The sequence below is a fragment of the Callionymus lyra genome, chromosome 8 (assembly GCF_982586985.1).
Source record: "Callionymus lyra chromosome 8, fCalLyr1.hap1.1, whole genome shotgun sequence".
NCBI classification, from domain to species: Eukaryota; Metazoa; Chordata; class Actinopteri; order Syngnathiformes; family Callionymidae; genus Callionymus; species Callionymus lyra.
Window position 1 is genome coordinate 29,126,769 of NC_141825.1, and position 21,666 is coordinate 29,148,434.

General features: G+C 40.0%; 1 protein-coding gene and 1 long non-coding RNA gene across 4 annotated transcripts in view; both read right to left on the reverse strand.

The window, feature by feature from the left end:
- Positions 1-1,149, reverse strand: part of LOC148074513 (uncharacterized) — a 2,171-nt gene extending 1,022 nt beyond the window's left edge. The window contains exons 1-2 of the long non-coding RNA XR_015712108.1: positions 1,011-1,149; positions 1-466 (exon numbers count right to left, since the gene is read on the reverse strand). The exon at positions 1-466 is cut by the window's left edge and continues 1,022 nt beyond it. This is a non-coding gene — a long non-coding RNA (uncharacterized LOC148074513). The remainder of the gene's footprint in view (positions 467-1,010) is intronic.
- A 1,632-nt stretch (positions 1,150-2,781) lies between these two features.
- On the reverse strand, positions 2,782-17,646 carry snx33 (sorting nexin 33). 3 transcript variants are annotated; one of them, XM_087797555.1, is made up of 3 exons: positions 15,647-17,646; positions 4,746-5,036; positions 2,782-3,772 (listed from the first exon to the last, which is right to left on the reverse strand). In XM_087797555.1, the coding sequence occupies exons 1-2, from the start codon at positions 17,073-17,075 to the stop codon at positions 4,783-4,785; spliced, it is 1,683 nt and encodes a 560-aa protein (XP_087653681.1). In that variant the 5' UTR covers positions 17,076-17,646; the 3' UTR covers positions 2,782-3,772; positions 4,746-4,782. The 3 variants fall into 3 exon arrangements, with proteins under 3 accessions (XP_087653681.1, XP_087653682.1, XP_087653680.1); XM_087797556.1 differs by having other exon boundaries at positions 2,783-3,772; positions 4,754-5,036; XM_087797554.1 differs by lacking the exon at positions 2,782-3,772 and having other exon boundaries at positions 4,702-5,036.
- Between the last annotated feature and the right edge of the window lie 4,020 nt (positions 17,647-21,666).

A 21,666-nucleotide genomic window follows, 5' to 3' on the forward strand; every position in this document is an offset into this window, starting at 1 on the left:
TCAGATCAAAAGTTGGTTTAAAAAGTTTTCTTGTGTTTTTTAACTTTTTTAATAATAAAATATTCACAGTGGTTTAAAGTTCAATAATCAATAATAATCGAGTTTAATGACCTTTTCTGTCAGTAAATAACAACAATAATACAAACTTATTCAAACTCAACTCCATGAAACCATTCATTTCTGTCAATGTGTCTTTATTGCACATTTACTGCAGCAAAGTCAGACACACACACTTACACACACACACTTACACACACACTTACACACACACTTACACACACACTTACACACACACTTACACACACACTTACACACACACACACTTACACACACACTTACACACACACTTACACACACACACTTACACACACACTTACACACACACTTACACACACACCTTGCACACACTTACACACACACCTTGCACACACTTACACACACACCTTGCACACACTTACACACACACCTTGCACACACACTTACACACACACCTTGCACACACTTACACACACACTTACACACACACCTTGCACACACACTTACACACACACCTTGCACACACTTACACACACACTTGCACACACACTTACACACACACCTTGCACACACACTTACACACACACCTTGCACACACACTTACACACACACACTTACACACACACTTACACACACACCTTGCACACACACTTACACACACACCTTGCACACACTTACACACACACTTACACACACACCTTGCACACACTTACACACACACTTACACACACACCTTGCACACACACCTTGCACACACACTTACACACACACCTTGCACACACTTACACACACACTTACACACACACCTTGCACACACTTACACACACACTTACACACACACCTTGCACACACACTTACACACACACCTTGCACACACTTACACACACACTTACACACACACCTTGCACACACTTACACACACACTTACACACACACCTTGCACACACACCTTGCACACACACTTACACACACACCTTGGATTGTCTCCCATTACTTTGAGTTTGTGTAACGATTTGGTAAATTTAAATCAGTTTATTTCTCTCAGTAACGTCTGAATCGTAACTCTTCATCTTTTCATCTTCTCTGTTTCATCACTTCATCTTTTCATCTTCTCTGTTTCATCACTTCATCTTTTCATCTTCTCTGTTTCATCACTTCATCTTTTCATCTTCTCTGTTTCATCACTTCATCTTTTCATCTTCTCTGTTTCATCACTTCATCTTTTCATCTTCTCTGTTTCATCACTTCATCTTTTCATCTTCTCTGTTTCATCACTTCATCTTTTCATCTTCTCTGTTTCGTCACTTCATCTTTTCATCTTCTCTGTTTTCATCACTTCATCTTTTCATCTTCTCTGTTTCATCACTTCATCTTTTCGTCTTCTCTGTTTCATCACTTCATCTTTTCATCTTCTCTGTTTCATCACTTCATCTTTTCGTCTTCTCTGTTTCATCACTTCATCTTTCCATCTTCTCTGTTTCATCACTTCATCTTTTCATCTTCTCTGTTTCATCACTTCATCTTTTCATCTTCTCTGTTTCATCACTTCATCTTTTCATCTTCTCTGTTTCATCACTTCATCTTTTCATCTTCTCTGTTTTCATCACTTCATCTTTTCATCTTCTCTGTTTCATCACTTCATCTTTTCATCTTCTCTGTTTTCATCACTTCATCTTTTCATCTTCTCTGTTTCATCACTTCATCTTTTCATCTTCTCTGTTTCATCACTTCATCTTTTCATCTTCTCTGTTTCATCACTTCATCTTTTCATCTTCTCTGTTTCGTCACTTCATCTTTTCATCTTCTCTGTTTTCATCACTTCATCTTTTCATCTTCTCTGTTTCATCACTTCATCTTTTCATCTTCTCTGTTTCATCACTTCATCTTTTCATCTTCTCTGTTTCATCACTTCATCTTTTCATCTTCTCTGTTTCATCACTTCATCTTTTCATCTTCTCTGTTTCATCACTTCATCTTTTCATCTTCTCTGTTTCATCACTTCATCTTTTCATCTTCTCTGTTTCATCACTTCATCTTTTCATCTTCTCTGTTTCGTCACTTCATCTTTTCATCTTCTCTGTTTTCATCACTTCATCTTTTCATCTTCTCTGTTTCATCACTTCATCTTTTCATCTTCTCTGTTTCATCACTTCATCTTTTCATCTTCTCTGTTTCATCACTTCATCTTTTCATCTTCTCTGTTTTCATCACTTCATCTTTTCATCTTCTCTGTTTCATCACTTCATCTTTTCATCTTCTCTGTTTCATCACTTCATCTTTTCATCTTCTCTGTTTCATCACTTCATCTTTTCATCTTCTCTGTTTCGTCACTTCATCTTTTCATCTTCTCTGTTTTCATCACTTCATCTTTTCATCTTCTCTGTTTCATCACTTCATCTTTTCATCTTCTCTGTTTTCATCACTTCATCTTTTCATCTTTTCTGTTTCATCACTTCATCTTTTCATCTTCTCTGTTTCATCACTTCATCTTTTCATCTTCTCTGTTTCATCACTTCATCTTTTCATCTTCTCTGTTTCATCACTTCATCTTTTCATCTTCTCTGTTTCATCACTTCATCTTTTCATCTTCTCTGTTTCATCACTTCATCTTTTCATCTTCTCTGTTTCATCACTTCATCTTTTCATCTTCTCTGTTTCATCACTTCATCTTTTCATCTTCTCTGTTTCATCACTTCATCTTTTCATCTTCTCTGTTTCATCACTTCATCTTTTCGTCTTCTCTGTTTTCATCACTTCATCTTTTCATCTTCTCTGTTTTCATCACTTCATCTTTTCGTCTTCTCTGTTTTCATCACTTCATCTTTTCATCTTCTCTGTTTCATCACTTCATCTTTTCATCTTCTCTGTTTCATCACTTCATCTTTTCATCTTCTCTGTTTTCATCACTTCATCTTTTCATCTTTTCTGTTTCATCACTTCATCTTTTCATCTTTTCTGTTTCATCACTTCATCTTTTCATCTTTTCTGTTTCATCACTTCATCTTTTCATCTTTTCTGTTTCATCACTTCATCTTTTCGTTCGCTGGCCTGAACACAACTTTGAAAAAGAACAATTTACCGAAACAGATTTACAGCAAATTGAGGAAATTTTAAATGTGTTTCAGGCATAAATGTATCTTTGACTAGTTATACTAGTTATACTAGTTAGACTAGTTCAGCACGAGTCACAATGAAGTAAACACAGCAACACATCTGAGGAAATGTAAAGAAATGAAAGAAAACAGATTTTATTACCTAAACTACAAGAGTTCATGGATATGTTTGACATCAACTTTGACTGAAAGTGACTTTATTAACAAATGCATTAATGATGCTGAGTGACTAACAATTATTACCTGAGCAAAATTCTAAAAAAAAAAGGAAAAAACACGAAAATAAAAACTAAAATCATTTTTCAGTTGTGAAGATAAACTTTTCATGTCCATAAAAAGTGTTTTGGAAAAATCAGTTTCAACTTTTCAACCACAAACTTTGGTCTTCGTGGATGAAGTTGGTAAACATCACAGTCAGTGACTCACAACCTTCTCCTGGAGCTTCTCAAAACATGTGCAAACTTGAGCGAACAATCCTCATTCCTGAAGCTCAACACCACCTTCCAAAGGTTCCCTTCAGGACCAGCGAACCGTTCCAGGGCTTCAGGTCCACCAACCCTCGATACCAGCACATGATGAACGACAGGCAGCAGAACCAGAACCAGCACCACCACGTGAAACATCTGACACGGGAAATAAATACGTAACTTGGTATTTATGGGAGTGTTATTGTTGCCAATCAATGGTGGATACGAATCAATACTTTGTTAAATCTTATCTTTTTATGTCTATTTGAAGTTGTGTTTTTTTTAGAAGTGACACGTCGATGAAGCTTCATGAAACAGTGTCATTATCTTCAGAGTCCACTAGATGGTAGTGATGTGTTGATGAAGCTTCATGAAACAGTGTCATTATCTTCAGAGTCCACTAGATGGTAGTGATGTGTCGATGAAGCTTCATGAAACAGTGTCATTATCTTCAGAGTCCACTAGATGGTAGTGATGTGTTGATGAAGCTTCATGAAACAGTGTCATTATCTTCAGAGTCCACTAGATGGTAGTGATGTGTTGATGAAGCTTCATGAAACAGTGTCATTATCTTCAGAGTCCACTAGATGGTAGTGATGTGTTGATGAAGCTTCATGAAACAGTGTCATTATCTTCAGAGTCCACTAGATGGTAGTGATGTGTTGATGAAGCTTCATGAAACAGTGTCATTATCTTCAGAGTCCACTAGATGGTAGTGATGTGTTGATGAAGCTTCATGAAACAGTGTCATTATCTTCAGAGTCCACTAGATGGTAGTGATGTGTTGATGAAGCTTCATGAAACAGTGTTATTATCTTCAGAGTCCACTAGATGGTAGTGATGTGTTGATGAAGCTTCATGAAACAGTGTCATTATCTTCAGAGTCCATTAGATGTCGCTCTCTGATCTATAATTATTGATTTCAACATGATTCTATTCAAACCTCACATCGTTATCGATGAAGCTTCATCCATCACTCAATAAAAAGTGTCAGTCAACGAAACATCCGTGGAAGGTCAAGTAAGACATTCAAGCATCTAAAGTTCATAAAAAGACTGAAAGTAAAAATGAAAGTCAGACGAGTGTAAAGACGTGAAAACTATTTTAAATCCACACAAACGATTCTCACTTAAATACCAGTCGAGCAGGTCCGTGATCCTCGGAGGTCACAGCGTCTCGTACATGCGCAGCGTCCGCTCCAGCTGCTGCACCACGCGCTGGTAGAAGTTGATCTGCTGCGTGAGGTAGGCCTGCATCATGTCCTTGAAGTCCAGCTCTCGCTGAAGATGGAAGTGGCTCATCTCGGCCTGCAGGGCGAAGCCCACCGTGCGGCAGCGCTTCCTGATGCCGTCCGCCTCGTGCTGGTCCATCTTCCCCTCGTCCGTCATCCGCTGGCTCTCCTTGACCTTGGCGAAGGCACCTTGAAGACCACAGAGAAGATCGTCAACCACAGAGAAGATCATCAACCCCAGAGAAGATCGTCAACCACAGAGAAGATCGTCAAACACAGAGAAGATCGTCAACCACAGAGAAGATCGTCAACCACAGAGAAGATCGTCAAGCCACAGAGAAGATCATCAACCACAGAGAAGATCGTCAAGCCACAGAGAAGATCGTCAACCACAGAGAAGATCGTCAACCACAGAGAAGATCATCAACCACAGAGAAGATCGTCAACCACAGAGAAGATCGTCAACCACAGAGAAGATCGTCGACCACAGAGAAGATCGTCAACCACAGAGAAGATCATCAACCACAGAGAAGATCATCAACCACAGAGAAGATCATCAACCACAGAGAAGATCATCAACCACAGAGAAGATCGTCAACCACAGAGAAGATCATCGACCACAGAGAAGATCGTCAACCACAGAGAAGATCGTCAACCACAGAGAAGATCATCAACCACAGAGAAGATCATCAACCACAGAGAAGATCATCAACCACAGAGAAGATCATCGACCACAGAGAAGATCGTCAACCACAGAGAAGATCGTCAATCACAGAGAAGATCGTCAACCACAGAGAAGATCATCAACCACAGAGAAGATCATCAACCACAGAGAAGATCATCAACCACAGAGAAGATCATCAACCACAGAGAAGATATCAACCACAGAGAAGATCGTTAACCACAGAGAAGATCATCAAAACAGACACCTGAACGTTTGAGGAGCTTCATCAAGATTCGTTCGTTTCTAAAAACCAACTCAGAAGTTCCAAATGATCTCGTCGTCATCAGGATCCAGAACTAGTTCCATAGTTGAAGTTTGTCATCATGGAAAATAACAAGTGACTAGAAAGTCAAAGACTTTTTTTTCTTTTTTGACATTTGTTTTTAAAACCAAGAACAACAACAAGTCGTCACGGACCAGAACACACGTGTCGTTGTGTACTTTTGTTTACACAACATCTTGTGAAAAGATTTGCGTTACTGTCATTTATTGATTGATCATTAAATCATGTGTGTGTGTGTGTGTGTGTGTGTGTGTGTGTGTGTGTGTGTGTGTGTGTGTGTGTGTGTGTGTGTGTGTGTGTGTGTGTGTGTGTGTGTGTCTCACATTAGATACTGACATTTTCAGACACACGCGTCACAAACTGACTTTTCAAACTCACACTCTTACAAGAACTTCATCATGAAAATGTTTATAGTGGTTTTGCTCGAAAGTAAATGTTTCCACAAGCGTTAACTACACATGTTTTCATGTTCATTTGTCGGCTGAAGCTCTTTAGTGTTTGACGTGTTGATGCTTTAATTCCATGGTTCAAGAGAATCACTCCGAGGTGAGACGCGTTACATGTGTTTTTGTTCATCACACAAACTATAAAAACGTTTAATCGACACAATTTAACAACATTTTCTACTAAGTCGACATCGTGTCCTCAAACTTCCTGTGATCGCACAAGAGTTGACGTTTACATGAAGGTTTGTTTGATGAAGCTCTTGTTGATCAGATTTAAAAACCTCAACATTAGAAGATCTTCTGGAATGTGACGAAGAATCTCTGAACACACAACGTTACACTTGGTTAACCAGTTGAATAAACCAGTCAGGAAGTCGAGAGCAACAGAAACAAGAGCGACAACAAAAACAAGAGCAACAACAACATCAGGAGCAACATAAACAAGAACAACAACATAAACAAGAGCAACAACAACATCAGGAGCAACATAAACAAGAACAACAACATAAACAAGAGCAACAACAACATCAGGAGCAACATAAACAAGAACAACAACATAAACAAGAGCAACAACAACATCAGGAGCAACATAAACAAGAACAACAACATAAACAAGAGCAACAACAACAACAAGATCGACAGCAACAAAAAGAGCAACAACAACATCAGGAGCAACATAAACAAGAACAACAACATAAACAAGAGCAACAACAACAACAAGATCGACAGCAACAAAAAGAGCAACAACAACATCAGGAGCAACATAAACAAGAACAACAACATAAACAAGAGCAACAACAACAACAAGATCGACAGCAACAAAAAGAGCAACAACATAAACATGAGCGACAACAGAAACAAGAGCCACATAAACAAGAGCGGCATCAACAACAACATAAACAAGATCAGCAACAACAGAAACAAGAGCAACATAAACAAGAGCAACAACAATAACAAGAGCGACAGCAACAACAAGAGCAACAACATACACAAGAGCGACAACAACAACAAGAGCAACATAAACGAGAGCGGCATCAACAACAACATAAACAAGATCAGCAACAACAGAAACAAGAGCAACAACATACAAAAGAGCGACAGCAACAACAAGAGCAACATAAACGAGAGCGGCATCAACAACAACATAAACAAGATCAGCAACAACAGAAACAAGAGCAACATAAACAACAGCAACAACAACAACAACATAAACAAGAGCAACAACAACAACAACAAGAGCAACAGAAACGAGAGCGGCATCAACAACAACATAAACAAGATCAGCAACAACAGAAACAAGAGCAACAACAACAACAAGAGCAACAGAAACAAGAGCAACAACAGCAACAACAACAACAACAACATAAACAACAACAACAGCAACAACAAGAGCAGGTTGTTCATGTTTGTTGGTTCATCAGTTCAAGTGTGACGTCGAGTCATAAATCCTCTCCTCAGTCTTTCATCTACAGCACAGATCCTCTCATGTGTTAACATACAACTTTATTTCCATAAACTTATACACTGAGGTGTATGTTTCCTCGTTTGTGTCGTCATGGAAACATACTCAGTAAACAGACCAGTTGAACAGTGACTGTAAAAGAAGAGAAACACAGTAAAACTCTGTCTCTACCAGATCAACGAGGTTTTACTGCGAGAAGATAAAGAAACTATTTCACTTCACTTCACTCGAGACACTTTAATGATGAGAAGAACAAACAGAGAGATTTTCTGGAAATGATGATAATTAGACCAAGATTTTAGTGGTGACAAGATGACCATCTGGATCCAGTAAACATTTGAAGGATTTATCACCATGTGTCATCAGTGTGTGTGTGTTGTTGTGATGTGTGACTCTATTGTATCATCAGTGTGTGTGTGTTGTTGTGATGTGTGACTCTATTGTATCATCAGTGTGTGTGTGTGTTGTTGTGATGTGTGACTCTATTGTATCATCAGTGTGTGTTGTTGTGATGTGTGACTCTATTGTATCATCAGTGTGTGTGTGTTGTTGTGATGTGTGACTCTATTGTATCATCAGTGTGTGTGTGTGTTGTTGTGATGTGTGACTCTATTGTATCATCAGTGTGTGTGTTGTTGTGATGTGTGACTCTATTGTATCATCAGTGTGTGTGTGTTGTTATGTTTGACTCTATTGTATTGTTAGTGTGTGTGTGTGTGTGTGTGTGTGTGTGTTGTTGTGATGTGTGATACTTGTTGGTGTTTAATGACACCAGAGTTGATACTAGTTGATGTTTAATGACACCAGAGTTGATACTAGTTGATGTTTAATGACACCAGAGTTGATACTAGTTGATGTTTAATGACACCAGAGTTGATACTAGTTGATGTTTAATGACACCAGAGTTGATACTAGTTGATGTTTAATGACACCAGAGTTGATACTAGTTGATGTTTAATGACACCAGAGTTGATACTAGTTGATGTTTAATGACACCAGAGTTGATACTAGTTAATGTTTAATGACACCAGAGTTGATACTAGTTGATGTTTAATGACACCAGAGTTGATACTAGTTGATGTTTAATGACACCAGAGTTGATACTAGTTGATGTTTATTGACACCAGAGTTGATACTAGTTGATGTTTAATGACACCAGAGTCGATACTAGTTGATGTTTAATGACACCAGAGTTGATACTAGTTGATGTTTAATGACACCAGAGTTGATACTAGTTGATGTTTAATGACACCAGAGTTGATACTAGTTGATGTTTAATGACACCAGAGTTGATACTAGTTGATGTTTAATGACACCAGAGTTGATACTAGTTAATGTTTAATGACACCAGAGTTGATACTAGTTGATGTTTAATGACACCAGAGTTGATACTAGTTGATGTTTAATGACACCAGAGTTGATACTAGTTGATGTTTATTGACACCAGAGTTGATACTAGTTGATGTTTAATGACACCAGAGTCGATACTAGTTGATGTTTAATGACACCAGAGTTGATACTAGTTGATGTTTAATGACACCAGAGTTGATACTAGTTGATGTTTAATGACACCAGAGTTGATACTAGTTGATGTTTAATGACACCAGAGTTGAAACATGTTAAGTTCTAAAACATCAGATGACTGGAGATAGAAGATGACGCGTCAGTGAAGCTGTGGAATGTTGTTCTTATCACAACAACTTCCTCCTGGTCTGACAGAATCTCTGCTGCTGCTCATGGTTTCACTCTGACTGTAGATGTTCTGACGGCAGCAGCTGGAGATGAACGTATCATGAAACTGTTGCAAGAGGAGCTCTGAGGCCACGACACTTGGACACAACAACAATTACACACTTTTCAACAAAGACATTTGTCATCCGAGAACAAATGAAGCCTGTTACTGACTAGTGTGTGTGTGTGTGTGTGTGTGTGTGTGTGTGTGTGTGTGTGTGTGTGTGTGTGTGTGTGTGTGTGTGTGTGTGTGTGTGTGTGTGTGTGTATTATCTCAAGCAAGAGACAGTAAAGCGATGACAGATAATAGACCAAATAGGATCTTACACAAGTGTGTTTTGATACTGTTTATTATTAGGTTTTAATAATGTTTAGAATAATGTTTAGAATACCGTTTATAATACTGTTTGTAATGTTTATAATACTGTTTATAATGATGTTTAAATATATCGTGGGGATTCATGGAACAATAAAAATAACTCTAAACAGGCGAGAGATTTAAAAACATAGATCAGTCCAAGATAAAAGCACTCAGGGAGCGCAGACGTCCACGAGCCTCTCATTTACACCCAGATGTGTTGAACACATGATTCATCATTGATAGCAGTTAGCTTAGCAGTATTGTTGCTCAACAGAAGAGTAAAGGAAGAAAATAATCTTCTCTCTTCATCACAGAGAGCGACCGATCCTTCAAATTACACTTAGATCCAGACGGTCAAGCCGAGCTCCACCGAAAGTGAATCATGTTGTTTTATTCTGGACAATATTTCATTAAAGTAACTGACACTTTATATCCAGCGTCAGGTCCTCGTGGCTCACGAGGCTTCATGAAGCCGAGTCATGTTGTTCTGGCCCAGCAGGTGGCGCTCTCCATTTGAAATAATCAGAGCTTTCAATAGAACAGCTGTTGAGACAATCACAGTCAGACAAAAGAATCTTACAAAGAAACTTGTGACACAATGACATGTGGAGGATGAATGACCTTCGACCCAGATTCAACCTGAGAGACGAGGAGCTTCATCTGGTTTGGATCTGAACCTCTGGAGGAAGATAAACTTCTTATCTTTACGACTCAAACATGTTCAGATGGCTTTTTATCCAAGAGCACTTTCTGTTGAACTCACTGACCAAAGGTTGCAAAGTCTTCTGGGAAAATCAAAGAATTAAAGATCAGATCTTCAGGTGGATCTCAGGTGACGTCGTGTTGAAGACAAACTTCCTCGAGTCTCCAGGAAAACTCTGTAGACGTTAAAACCTGCCGTGAATCCAATGATTCCCGCGGTCAAAACTGAAAGACTCGAGAGGAGTGAAACGGATCAGAACCACAGATGAGCCACAGATACCGTCTGTGTTCAGAACCACAAGTGGGAACAGAAGGTTCTTGTGATGATCAACTATGTTCTGCTCTCCTGAGAAGATTGAAAATATTCTTTCATATTGTGTAACACCAGCTGAACAAACACCAGTAGCATCTTTGTTGAAGATACATCAACCCAACCATGACCCGGAACTAAAGTTCAAGTACAAAGTGAATCATCAACGTCATCATAAAATATATATATATATATATATATATCCACATGATTGATATTTAATTCTTCGTTTCGAAGCTTCAGGTGGTTTTAAAGAACGTTTGGTAACAGAACGAACAAGAAATGCAGAGAAAGGTGAGGAATGAAGGCAAGTACACACAAGTGTGTATGAAGGTGTGTGATATGAAGACAGGACGAGACGTGTGGAGGTCACTGAGAGTACATTATGAACACACTATATTGAAGTATCTGCGATATTCCATATTGGTGTCTTGAAGTGCGATATTGATATTATTGCGATATTTTTTCCTTCACCTAAAAAGGTAGTCGAGCGCAGGAGCGAGTACTGTAGTGAAGGTCCGGGGTTTAAGCAAAACCATGTAAGTAAGTCAGTAATATTTATTTATATAGCGCATTTCGAGACCAGGGTCACAAAGCGCTTAGACAATCAAAACAATACTCAAAAAAGTACATACTTTAAAGATCAAGATAATACTGAGAACAACACAGGAGTTCGAGAAATTCAAGGAAAAGCCTGAACAAATAGAAACGTCTTAAGATGTTTCTTGAAGGAGTCAGTAGATCATCAAACACAGATGTTTCTTGAAGGAGTCAGTAGATCATCAAACACACATGTTTCTTAAAGGAGTCAGTAGATCATCAAGAGCAAAGAGAGAGAAGATCGTTCCAAAGCTTAAGAGCAACAGCCTGAAAAGATTTCTCTCCTCTGGTCCTGAACCGTGTGCGTGGAACCATAAGTAGATTCTGATCCACAGACCTCAGAGCCCGAGCTGGGGTGTAAGGCTGGATCAGATCAGTGATGTAAGGAGGAGCCTGACCATGAATAGATCTGAAAGTAAGAACCAGAATTTTAAAGTTGATCCTGAAGAGGATGTGATATTTTCCTATCGTTTATTTCTGCTTCGGTGTCGACATGATGGTAGAAAAATATCTCTTCTAACGCTCAGTCTCGCGGGACTTGCATCGATTTCCCGCCAAACTGAGTGACATCAGAGAGGAGCTGCCGGCGCGTCGTGATATCACCAAATCAATAATAAATCCTTGTACACACACACATAACACTTTATAAATGACGCTAACAACTTAGCTCATTAGCATATGTCTGAAGACGGACAGGTTTGTTTGGAAGTTCTTACAATATGTTGCTTTAACAAATGAGGTTGAAAGAGACGAGTGACTGGATCACTAGTGTTTGACTAGATCATAAGTTAGTATTACTTCACTGGATCACTAGTGTTTGACTAGATCATAAGTTAGTATTACTTCACTGGATCACTAGTGTTTGACTAGATCATAAGTTAGTATTACTTCACTGGATCACTAGTGTTTGACTAGATCATAAGTTAGTATTACTTCACTGGATCACTAGTGTTTGACTAGATCATAAGTTAGTATTACTTCACTGGATCACTAGTGTTTGACTAGATCATAAGTTAGTATTACTTCACTGGATCACTAGTGTTTGACTAGATCATAAGTTAGTATTACTTCACTGGATCACTAGTGTTTGACTAGATCATAAGTTAGTATTACTTCACTGGATCACTAGTGTTTGACTAGATCATAAGTTAGTATTACTTCACTGGATCACTAGTGTTTGACTAGATCATAAGTTAGTATTACTTCACTGGATCACTAGTGTTTGACTAGATCATAAGTTAGTATTACTTCACTGGATCACTAGTGTTTGACTAGATCATAAGTTAGTATTACTTCACTGGATCACTAGTGTTTGACTAGATCATAAGTTAGTATTACTTCACTGGATCACTAGTGTTTGACTAGATCATAAGTTAGTATTACTTCACTGGATCACTAGTGTTTGACTAGATCATAAGTTAGTATTACTTCACTGGATCACTAGTGTTTGACTAGATCATAAGTTAGTATTACTTCACTGGATCACTAGTGTTTGACTAGATCATAAGTTAGTATTACTTCACTGGATCACTAGTGTTTGACTAGATCATAAGTTAGTATTACTTCACTGGATCACTAGTGTTTGACTAGATCATAAGTTAGTATTACTTCACTGGATCACTAGTGTTTGACTAGATCATAAGTTAGTATTACTTCACTGGATCACTAGTGTTTGACTAGATCATAAGTTAGTATTACTTCACTGGATCACTAGTGTTTGACTAGATCATAAGTTAGTATTACTTCACTGGATCACTAGTGTTGGACTAGATCATAAGTTAGTATTACTTCACTGGATCACTAGTGTTGGACTAGATCATAAGTTAGTATTACTTCACTGGATCACTAGTGTTGGACTAGATCATAAGTTAGTATTAGTTCACTGGATCACTAGTGTTTGACTAGATCATAAGTTAGTATTACTTTACTGGATCACTAGTGTTTGACTAGATCATAAGTTAGTATTACTTCACTGGATCACTAGTGTTTGACTAGATCATAAGTTAGTATTACTTTACTGGATCACTAGTGTTTGACTAGATCATAAGTTAGTATTACTTTACTGGATCACTAGTGTTTGACTAGATCATAAGTTAGTATTACTTCACTGGATCACTAGTGTTTGACTAGATCATAAGTTAGTATTACTTTACTGGATCACTAGTGTTTGACTAGATCATAAGTTAGTATTACTTCACTGGATCACTAGTGTTTGACTAGATCATAAGTTAGTATTACTTCACTGGATCACTAGTGTATGACTAGATCATAAGTTACTATTACTTCACTGGATCACTAGTGTTTGACTAGATCATAAGTTAGTATTACTTCACTGGATCACTAGTGTTTGACTAGATCAGAAGTTAGTATTACTTCACTGGATCACTAGTGTTTGACTAGATCATAAGTTAGTATTACTTCACTGGATCACTAGTGATTGACTAGATCATAAGTTAGTATTACTTCACTGGATCACTAGTGGTTGACTAGATCATAAATTAGTATTACTTCACTGGATCACTAGTGGTTGACTAGATCATAAGTTAGTATTACTTCACTGTATATACTGAGACAAGACACGTCGCCATAGCAACCGAGCCTAACAAGCCACACAGTTCACAGACAGACGGAGACATAAACAACAACGAGACATAGAAGTACAAATTGACAACTTTACAGAACGTGACACTGATTTATCGAAGTGTGTATTTAAGAAATGATTGAATTAAACAATAACAAATGATAGATTATCACATGTTTTCGATGCATATCACACGTGACAATAGCCCAATATCGATATATATCGTGCTGACCTACGCAGTACATTGTTTAAATTCATTCAGTATTTCATCTACACTGTACTCACGGAACTCAATCTTTACTCAGTAAAATATGTTGAAAACATGGATTGATAAACTCAAATGTTTGAGAACTACTAAAAACTACGACTAAAACACTCGGACATCGTCCTTTAATACACAAGGGTTTATACCTGGAAGTATAAACAACTGTAAAGTACAATATAAAACAAATCAACACTTTGAGTTAGTGGAGAAAAACTAGAGTATTTTGACTGATCAAGAGAAAGAGAAATAGTTTCCATCAACCAGGTCTGAGAAGGAAATAATAGAAGTGAGCGTTAAACCTCAGCAACATGAAGCTGTTCATGTTTTCAACACAAACACTGAATAACACTGAGAAAAACAAGATTATTAAATGATTACGTTTTCAAAACAATAGTGAACCTTAAAACATCTCATCTTTAAATCCTTTCTCGCAGCCGAGGTTTGTGTGAAAATAAGAGTCGAGTATATAACAAAACATTCACCAGAACATTTACTAAATAAAGCTACATTTGTCTTCAAACCGTACGTTTTGTTCTCAGAAGCGCTCGGTGAAGTCACTGTGGCCATTGAAGTATGTCTGGATTCCTCATTTCTTCCAGGGTGGAGCTGGAGATTCATGCACTTAAGACCTTTGCAATAATGAGCAGCAGCTGTTCTGCACGTATAAAAACATGTTTCTCCTGAACGTCTCACAATATTGACCCAAGGAGCCGACAAGACGACCGCGGAGCTCCGAGAACCAACGACACAACGTTATCTGACCTGGATGTGAGTTCGACAAACATGTTCTACACACACACCTGACGCTTCGTTTCAGACGCGCAACCTTTGTGTTCAACACTTGGATCTTTAGCTCGTGGATTCAGCAAAACCCAGAGACGGAGGATCGGACTCTAGTTTGTCGTCATCTTTACCAGAGACGTTGAGCCTGAAATGACTTGAAAAAAACTGTTTTGCAAGAACAAGAATCTAAATCACTCTTTGGATCTGTAATATATTCCGTCTGGAATAATACACACAAACGCACATGTGAGCTGTTGTCGTACAAGATGAGCTGCTCTTGTTAGACGTAAAGGTGAGATAAACCTACGACACCTGAAGTGACGCCGTGATGACAAACCATAGATTCGATGAAGATATTAAAGCAACATTAATATAAACGACAGAACCAGCAAACCTGAAATATCATAGATATGAAAGTGGAAAATGTATTTTAAAAACAAATGTTCTACATATTCAAACGTGAATCTTGTACATTCATGTCTGTGTGTAAAACTATAATAAAAACAAAGTGTAAAAAGAGTTTCGTAAGAGTGTGTCGGGATCGTCGTTACCTTTCTGAAGATGAATGATGTCGGGGAAGTTGGCGAGCAGGCCTTGGTACAGAGACAGCTTGTCCAGCATCTGGAAGAGGTCGTACTTGGGCTGCTCAGCGAACATCTCCCCGATGTTCTCGTAAGTTCTTCCAGTATGAGAGATGGCGCTGTTGAGGGCCTCGGAGCTCTGCGGAGGGTCCAGCATGAAGGACTGACTGACGGACTGGAAGGCGTTCCCCAGACGCTGGAACTCTTTCCTGAACCCGCCGAGATGTTTCCTCACCAGCTCCGAGGCCACGTGAGTCAGCTCCATCACGCTGTCGTCCATCTTCTTGGCGAAGGCCTTGAAGGTGTCCACCCTCTCCTCCACGTCCTGAAGGTCCTGGTGCTCGTTCGGGATCTGCAGGGTCAGCATGAAGTGGGCGCCGACCATCTCGTCCTTCTCCGCCCTCCTCTTCCCCAGCTTCCACTGCTTGTCGTCGTCGCACATGAGGAAGTGTTCGAAGCCCTCGTACTGGGACAGCACCGGGTGGCTGGTCATGTGGTTCATCCACAGGACCAGGCGTCTCTTGCGCTTCTCGATGAAGTCCTCCTCGAAGCGCCCGGTGGCCTGCTTCTCCGGCAGGTGCGGCACCGAGATGACGGTGAACTTGTGCAGCAGGCGGTTGTAGAGCCAGTCGAAGTGTTTGTAGCGTCTGTAGACGGGTCGGCCCGTGTGGCTCGGCGTGACCCTGTAGGAAATGTACGTCTTGATCCCCTTGAACTTGGTCTGCTTGGTCGGATCTTCGATGGAGCAGCAGAAGGGTTGCGGGCTCTCCTTCCACTTGGGCCCCACGGGGCCCATCTCGATGGTGTAGGACTCGGCGATCTTGGCCATCATGGGAACATCTCCCAGCACGAAGGCCTCCACGCCGGAGCGCACGAAGCTGGAGAACCTGTTCAGGTTCCTGCCCACCACGCTGCCCTTCCTGGAGCTGGAGATGCTGTCCTGCCTCTCCAGGTGCGGCTTGGCCCGGAAGTGCACGTTGGGGTTGTTGGACGCCGGGCTCTGGTGCACGTGGCCGTTGGCGCCGGGACTCCTGGCGCCGCCGTGGAAGCTGTCGTCCACCACCGTGGACCTGTCGTCCCAGTCGCTCCAGTCGTCGTCATCGTCGAAGGTCTGCTGGGCGTAGAAGGTGCTGCCGGGCCTGGAGGTGAAGCAGGACTCGTGGTCCAGAGACCCGGCGGGACTGATGGAGCAGTCGGTCACGTTGGAGTTGGAGCGAGGGCGGATGATCTCCACGTAGGACGCCGGGAACAGACCCCGCTCGCCCCGGCTGTTCTCGCCCTGGTACCAGCCGTCCACCGACTTCTCGTCGAAGATCACCAGCTCCTCGTTCTCCTGGATGCTGATCTCCTCCTGGTTCTCGCTCCGGAAGGTGTAGATGGCTCTGGCGCTCACTGACATGGTGGCTCAGGGTTCGAGCCGTCAAGGTTCTCTGAGGGAAGGATGTCTGGACTCATGTCAACATCTGCTCCACTGACACGTGTGACGTCATGTTCACCAGAGTGACGTCACAGCACCTGAACCATGTAAACAGGATAAATCAACTTAAACTTGTCTCGTTCGGACGTTAATCGAGTGAGTTTGTGTTTCATTGACGGGTTTATTTAAAGCTCCATAAGTCCTCAAACCTCTCGCTTCATCGCAACAAAAACATGGTTTAATCCCTAAAACCGTCGACGAGTCTGTGACGCGGATCCTCCGAACGAGTCCCGGTGAAAAGTATTCCCAGGCGAGCAGGTCCAGGTCCAAACAAACTGGTCTCCCTGGATCCACATTCCGTCATGAAAGTTGAAGAAACAGGTTCTTGTGCATCTTCTGCTCGAGTCTCTTCACGAACCTTCTCTGGAGTGAAGACCAGCTACTGACCAAACATCTCCTCGACGCTCCTCAGTCCGAGGTAAAGTCTTTCCATGACGTTGATCTTCGAACAATTGATTCAAGTTTCTCTGTTTCCTTTATGCACGAGCGGAAAATGGCCAAAGAGCGCCCGCGGCGGCCGACAGGAGGTACTGCATCTCCAGCGCTGTGCGTCTTAAAGGAACAGTAACACAAAACAAACACAACAACGTGTTGACGCACATCTACGCACACACTAAACGTGATTTAACTTGTACGTGAAGACACTCTACAAATATAATGTTACATTCAACAAGTTTTAGTGCATTAATGTAAGACTTGTGTGATTAAAGTATAACTAAAGTGTGTTTGTGTTGTTGTGATGTGTGACTCTATTGTATCACCAGTGTGTGTGTTGTTGTGATGTGTGACTCTATTGTATCATCAGTGTGTGTGTGTGTTGTGATGTGTGTTGTTGTGATGTGTGACTCTATTGTATCACCAGTGTGTGTGTGTGTTGTGATGTGTGTTGTTGTGATGTGTGACTCTATTGTATCACCAGTGTGTGTGTTGTTGTGATGTGTGACTCTATTGTATCATCAGTGTGTGTGTGTGTTGTGATGTGTGTTGTTGTGATGTGTGACTCGATTGTATCATTAGTGTGTTGTTGTGATGTGTGACTCTATTGTATCATCAGTGTGTGTGTTGTTGTGATGTGTGACTCTATTGTATCATCAGTGTGTGTGTTGTTGTGATGTGTGACTCTATTGTATCATCAGTTTGTGTGTTGTTGTGGTGTGTGTTGTTGTGATGTGTGACTCTATTGTATCACCAGTGTGTGTGTGTTGTGATGTGTGTTGTTGTGATGTGTGACTCTATTGTATCACCAGTGTGTGTGTTGTTGTGATGTGTGACTCTATTGTATCATCAGTGTGTGTGTGTGTTGTGATGTATGTTGTTGTGATGTGTGACTCGATTGTATCATCAGTGTGTTGTTGTGATGTGTGACTCTATTGTATCAGCAGTGTGTGTGTGTTGTTGTGATGTGTGACTCTATTGTATCATCAGTGTGTGTGTTTTTGTTATGTGTGACTCTATTGTATCATCAGTGTGTGTGTGTTGTTGTGATGTTTGACTCTATTGTATCATCAGTTTGTGTGTTGTTGTAGTGTGTGACTCTATTATATCATCAGTGTGTGTGTGTTGTTGTGATGTGTGACTCTATTGTATCATCAGTGTGTGTTGTTGTGATGTGTGACTCTATTGTATCATCAGTGTGTGTGTGTTGTTGTGATGTGTGACTCTATTGTATCATCAGTGTGTGTGTGGTTGTGATGTGTGACTCTATTGTATCATCAGTGTGTGTGTGTTGTTGTGATGTGTGACTCTATTGTATCATCAGTATGTGTGTGTGTTGTGATGTGTGACTCTATTGTATCATCAGTGTGTGTGTGTTGTTGTGATGTGTGACTCTATTGTATCATCAGTGTGTGTGTGTTGTTGTGATGTGTGATTCTATTGTGTCATCAGTGTGTGTGTTGTTGTGATGTGTGACTCTATTGTATCATCAGTGTGTGTGTTGTTGTGATGTGTGACTCTATTGTGTCATCAGTGTGTGTGTGTTGTTGTGATGTGTGACTCTATTGTATCATCAGTGTGTGTGTGTTGTTGTGATGTGTGACTCTATTGTATCATCAGTGTGTGTGTTTTGTTGTGATGTGTGACTCTATTGTATCATCAGTGTGTGTGTGCTGTTGTGATGTGTGACTCTATTGTATCATCAGTGTGTGTGTGTTGTTGTGATGTGTGATTCTATTGTGTCATCAGTGTGTGTGTTGTTGTGATGTGTGACTCTATTGTATCATCAGTGTGTGTGTGTGTTGTGATGTGTGACTCTATTGTATCATCAGTGTGTGTGTGTTGTTGTGATGTGTGACTCTATTGTATCATCAGTGTGTGTGTGTTGTTGTGATGTGTGACTCTATTGTATCATCAGTGTGTGTGTGTTGTTGTGATGTGTGATTCTATTGTGTCATCAGTGTGTGTGTTGTTGTGATGTGTGACTCTATTGTATCATCAGTGTGTGTGTTGTTGTGATGTGTGACTCTATTGTGTCATCAGTGTGTGTGTGTTGTTGTGATGTGTGACTCTATTGTATCATCAGTGTGTGTGTGTTGTTGTGATGTGTGACTCTATTGTATCATCAGTGTGTGTGTTTTGTTGTGATGTGTGACTCTATTGTATCATCAGTGTGTGTGTGCTGTTGTGATGTGTGACTCTATTGTATCATCAGTGTGTGTGTGTTGTTGTGATGTGTGACTCTATTGTATCATCAGTGTGTGTGTTGTTGTGATGTGTGACTCTATTGTGTCATCAGTGTGTGTGTGTTGTTGTGATGTGTGACTCTATTGTATCATCAGTGTGTGTGTGTTGTTGTGATGTGTGACTCTATTGTATCATCAGTGTGTGTGTGTTGTTGTGATGTGTGACTCTATTGTATCATCAGTGTGTGTGTGTTGTTGTGATGTGTGACTCTATTGTATCATCAGTGTGTGTGTGTTGTTGTGATGTGTGACTCTATTGTATCATCAGTGTGTGTGTGTGTGTGTTGTTTTGATGAGTGACTCTATTGTATCACCAGTGTGTGTGTTGTTGTGATGTGTGACTCTATTGTATCATCAGTGTGTGTGTGTTGTTGTGATGTGTGACTCTATTGTATCATCAGTGTGTGTGTTGTTGTGATGTGTGACTCTATTGTATCATCAGTGTGTGTGTCGTTGTGATGTGTGACTCTATTGTATCATCAGTGTGTGTGTTGTTGTGATGTGTGACTCTATTGTATCATCAGTGTGTGTGTGTTGTTGTGATGTGTGACTCTATTGTATCATCAGTGTGTGTGTTTTTGTGATGTGTGACTCTATTGTATCATCAGTGTGTGTGTTGTTGTGATGTGTGACTCTATTGTATCATCAGTGTGTGTGTGTTGTTGTGATGTGTGACTCTATTGTATCATCAGTGTGTGTGTGTTGTTGTGATGTGTGACTCTATTGTATCATCAGTGTGTGTGTGTTGTTGTGATGTGTGATTCTATTGTATCATCAGTGTGTGTGTGTTGTTGTGATGTGTGATTATATTGTATCATCAGTGTGTGTGTGTGTTGTTGTGATGTGTGATTATATTGTATCATCAGTGTGTGTGTGTTGTTGTGATGTGTGATTATATTGTATCATCAGTGTGTGTGTGTGTTGTGATGTGTGATTATATTGTATCATCAGTGTGTGTGTGTTGTTGTGATGTGTGATTATATTGTATCATCAGTGTGTGTGTGTGTTGTGATGTGTGATTCTATTTTATCATCAGTGTGTGTGTGTTGTTGTGATGTGTGATTATATTGTATCATCAGTGTGTGTGTGTTGTTGTGATGTGTGATTACATTGTATCATCAGTGTGTGTGTGTGTTGTGATGTGTGATTCTATTGTATCATCAGTGTGTGTGTGTTGTTGTGATGTGTGATTATATTGTATCATCAGTGTGTGTGTGTGTTGTGATGTGTGATTCTATTGTATCATCAGTGTGTGTGTGTTGTTGTGATGTGTGATTATATTGTATCATCAGTGTGTGTGTGTGTGTTGTTGTGATGTGTGATTATATTGTATCATCAGTGTGTGTGTGTGTTGTGATGTGTGATTCTATTGTATCATCAGTGTGTGTGTGTTGTTGTGATGTGTGATTATATTGTATCATCAGTGTGTGTGTTGTTGTGATGTGTGATTCTATTGTATCATCAGTGTGTGTGTGTTGTTGTGATGTGTGACTCTATTGTATCATCAGTGTGTGTGTGTTGTTGTGATGTGTGACTCTATTGTATCATCAGTGTGTGTTGTTGTGATGTGTGACTCTATTGTATCATCAGTGTGTGTGTGTGTTGTTGTGATGTGTGATTATATTGTATCATCAGTGTGTGTGTGTTGTTGTGATGTGTGATTCTATTGTATCATCAGTGTGTGTTGTTGTGATGTGTGATTATATTGTATCATCAGTGTGTGTGTGTGTTGTTGTGATGTGTGATTATATTGTATCATCAGTGTGTGTGTGTTGTTGTGATGTGTGATTATATTGTATCATCAGTGTGTGTGTGTTGTTGTGATGTGTGAT

What these genes read in the sequence shown, in the direction of transcription:
- snx33 (XM_087797555.1), bottom strand. Translation starts at nt 17,075, where the DNA reads ATGTCAGTGAGCGCCAGAGCCATCTACACCTTCCGGAGCGAGAACCAG. An exon ending in CATCATTCATCTTCAGAAAG is followed by an intron (nt 5,037 to 15,646) that starts GTAACGACGATC and finishes GTGGTCTTCAAG; the next exon opens with GTGCCTTCGCCAAGGTCAAG.